Source organism: Nanorana parkeri, unplaced genomic scaffold, assembly GCF_000935625.1.
Source record: "Nanorana parkeri isolate BGI_ZX_2015 unplaced genomic scaffold, ASM93562v1 scaffold3309, whole genome shotgun sequence".
Lineage (NCBI taxonomy): Eukaryota > Metazoa > Chordata > Amphibia > Anura > Dicroglossidae > Nanorana > Nanorana parkeri.
The window spans coordinates 9452-12749 of NW_017309577.1; the positions used below are offsets into that span (position 1 = coordinate 9452).

The 3298-nt window shown below is 47.5% G+C and overlaps 1 protein-coding gene across 1 annotated transcript in view; it reads right to left on the minus strand.

Moving 5' to 3' along the window:
- HDX (highly divergent homeobox) overlaps positions 1-3298 on the minus strand; it is a 38610-nt gene that overhangs the window by 1482 nt on the left and 33830 nt on the right. The window contains exons 5-6 of the mRNA XM_018574876.1: positions 1826-1908; positions 1285-1368 (exon numbers count right to left, since the gene is read on the minus strand). Of these exons, the coding sequence (XP_018430378.1) occupies positions 1285-1368; positions 1826-1908 (167 nt within the window). The remainder of the gene's footprint in view (positions 1-1284; positions 1369-1825; positions 1909-3298) is intronic.

The window sequence follows — 3298 nt, forward strand, 5'->3', positions numbered from 1 at the left end:
CCTCCACCCCCATCCCCCCTTCACTCCCCTCCCCCGCCCTCCCATCTCCACTCCCCTCCACCGCCATCCCCCCTACCCAGGCCACAACATGCTGCAGAAACAGGGCCCTTGCTCTCTCTGTGGAAGCAGTGGTCTCTCTGCAGAGGTCTGACATGTCTCCTGCTGAGGCATAGCTCTCCAATTACTACTGCGGAATGGAGAGCTCTGACTTAGCAAGATACATGTCAGACCTCTGCAGAGAGACCACTGCTTCCTCACAGGTTCCTTCTCTGCTACATGCTGACAGGGGACAGGCTACTCTACGTTCCATCCGGTCTATCCTTCAGTGAGCGGAGCGACTCTTCATGTCTGAGAGTAGAGCCACATGTAGGCGCCGAATTATAAAGGTTTTAGCCGCCACTGTTCCGAGTGTGCCGGGGGACATAGTGACAACTTTAAAGCTGCCCAATCACTTCTACATGTACAGGAATATGCCCGTCCCCCGTCCCATCCCGCTTCCCCCAATGTAACAGTTAGAATAGACAGAAAGCACAGGAAGCTCACAGGATTTCTGGCAGGATCAGCAGGGATTTTTTGGCACTTATTGAACAGGTATCAGAAAACACTTTCAAATGGATATTTAAGAGAAATTAATTGTTGTGGTTCACATTCATTTTGAACGGGCATCTCGTGAACAATGTTACTTTGTATCTCTCTATCTTCCTCTGATCAATGTTTATAAACAATGTTACTTTGTATCTCTCTATCTCCCTCTGATCAATGTTTATAAACAATGTTACTTTGTATCTCTCTATCTCCTCTGATCAATGTTTATAAACAATGTTACTTTGTGTCTCTCTATCTCCCTCTGATTTATGAACAATGTATCAGGCAGTCATGTTTCAGCACCTTCTACGGTTTATGAATTTTACATTTTAATGTTTCTTTTTCATTACTGGAAATTTCCAGCAAGTCTCAGAGGGGAAGCGGCAGCAGGACGGGACATACTACAGACATTCTGTGATTAAGTTTTTAGGGCTCGTAGATCGTCCACAATTTGTTAAGATTAAAGCACACAAAGTGCACTTGGGAAATGGGAAATTGCTGTCTTGTACATCAGCCTCTACAGCCAACCGAAGCACAGAAACACTCCATACATCAAAGCATCTGAAATAGGAACCGTCTGTGTGGTGTTGTCACCAATCACATTGCGAGCTGCACTGAAGGGAGAATGAAGGTGACATTGTGGCTGATCTGGGGCAGCGCAGACAGTTCTTATTTCTGTTCATGTATCTGTATAATCACCTTATAATCCAGCAGTGAGCGCATCTGCTCGGCGTCCAGCTTGCCGACGGCGTCACCGACCTCCTCCTCCGGAGCTTCCACCTTCTGTGACAGAGAATGGGGAAAGATCATTAGCAGCCAGGTATATAAATGTTGTCACAGAAACAGCGAGAGGAAAGTCGCGGCGCGGAGTGTTTCCAGGGGTCACGGCCGGCAGCAAACAACACAAACATACAAATGGCATTTATTACTCCGGATAAATAGAAATCACAACTGAAGCAAGTGCATCCAAAATGTAATCAGTTCAATCATCTGTATTGTGTCCCTTATTTATATAACAAAAAAGTCAGAGAATTTTAAAAAAAAAAGACACAAAATAAATGTAATATATTGTAAAAATGTAACACATTTGTTTTTGAGTGTGTTAAAACAAATGTGTTACAAATGTGCACAACACCCTGTGGTGTTGAGCAGACCGATTGTCGGGGAGGGTGGATGTGATACAATACAGCGACGGACATACTCATCCCGAGTACCGAGGTCCGTCACACTCTCTACGTACCACGTTGTGCACAGGAAGGCCGTCCAGGCCGTCTTCTTTAACCGCCACATCGTCATTGCGCCCCGCGTCCGGCACTTCATCGGCTGCAAAGATAGAAGACAGATCCGTGTTAAAGAGAACCTCCAGCTCCGGGGTTGGCTCAGCATTCCGGATGTGAGGAAACTATTATAATGAAAATTGTGTTACATTGTATCTGGTCATTTCCTTTTTTTTTTTGTCTCTTTAAATTGAGGAATGAAAGTGATCGCATCTAAAACAATGCAGCTCATGAGACTGAGATCCACCAGGGATGGTGGGAGCCCCTCATAATGGGCACAGCGGGTGTACAGACCCGGGAACTCAGCACAGGGATGGGGGGAGCCCCTCATAATGGGCACAGCGGGTGTACAGACCCGGGAGCTCTCCACTAATGTCAGTCTCAGTCCCTCTTTAGGATTCTGCACATTGGCGTTGTCGGTTCCGCTGGCTGGAGACGCATGGAGTATCAGCTGTACTTTGCGGTATTATTTAATGAATCTTCAGTCACATTTTCTGGTGTGGCGCAGTGCCAGTGGTTGGCGCCTCTCCCCGGCAGCGGGTGAGCAGAATGTTACGGTAGATGAAATGTTCTCGCTGGCACGGTGCGGGGTGGATCTGCGCCATTACAATTATTGAGGGAGATCGAGCAGGTCGGAGGATCAATTAGTCGATGATAATTAAAACTCTGTGCCCCCCTCCCCCGTGTCCCTGAACACCGAGATATTTCGTATGCCAGTTCCTGGCGGCTCCAGTTCTACCGCCACCTGATTTCTAGAAGACAAAGCGTCCAACGGGATGAGAGCCGCAGACGGTTGGCCATGTGTAGGGAATGGTGTGAGCGGGCGGGTGACTGTAGTCGATGTTTGATGAGGTCACAGAGCAAACTAGATGACACACAAGAAGAGTATGGAGGCCCATTCACATTTTTTGGGTGTGGAAAAGGTATCACCACAGTGCCAATCATCGACAGTTTACTAGTGCAGAAAGAGGCACTGATGTCATCACCTAGGTGCCACGCTCTGCATCACTATGGAGCACCCACCATTGAGGAAGTGGCAAAGAGGAACCCGTGTGTCACGTGACCAACTTAGAGACTTATTACAGCACAAAAAGCATACTGCCAGTGGGAGCCAAGATGGCGGCTGTCATGGAGCCCGGAGCTTTATTTGCACTTGTTTTTAAGCTTTTAAAATTTGCAGCTTTCATTAAAATAATCCCTGGTGGTCCTGCCATGAAGGGTTTTCTTCACTCACTTCCTGGTATACGGTGACAACGCTCTGTTCCTCTGGCTCACAATTGACAAGGGACTGGCTCAGTGTTCTCTGTACAGCACTGCGGTATTTGTCAGAGCTATATCAATGTATGATAATAGTGTGTGACTTTGGGGGGACATTAGAGTGTAAGCTTCTCTGTACAGAGACTGATGTGACTGTGGGGGGGGGGGGGGGTAGAGGG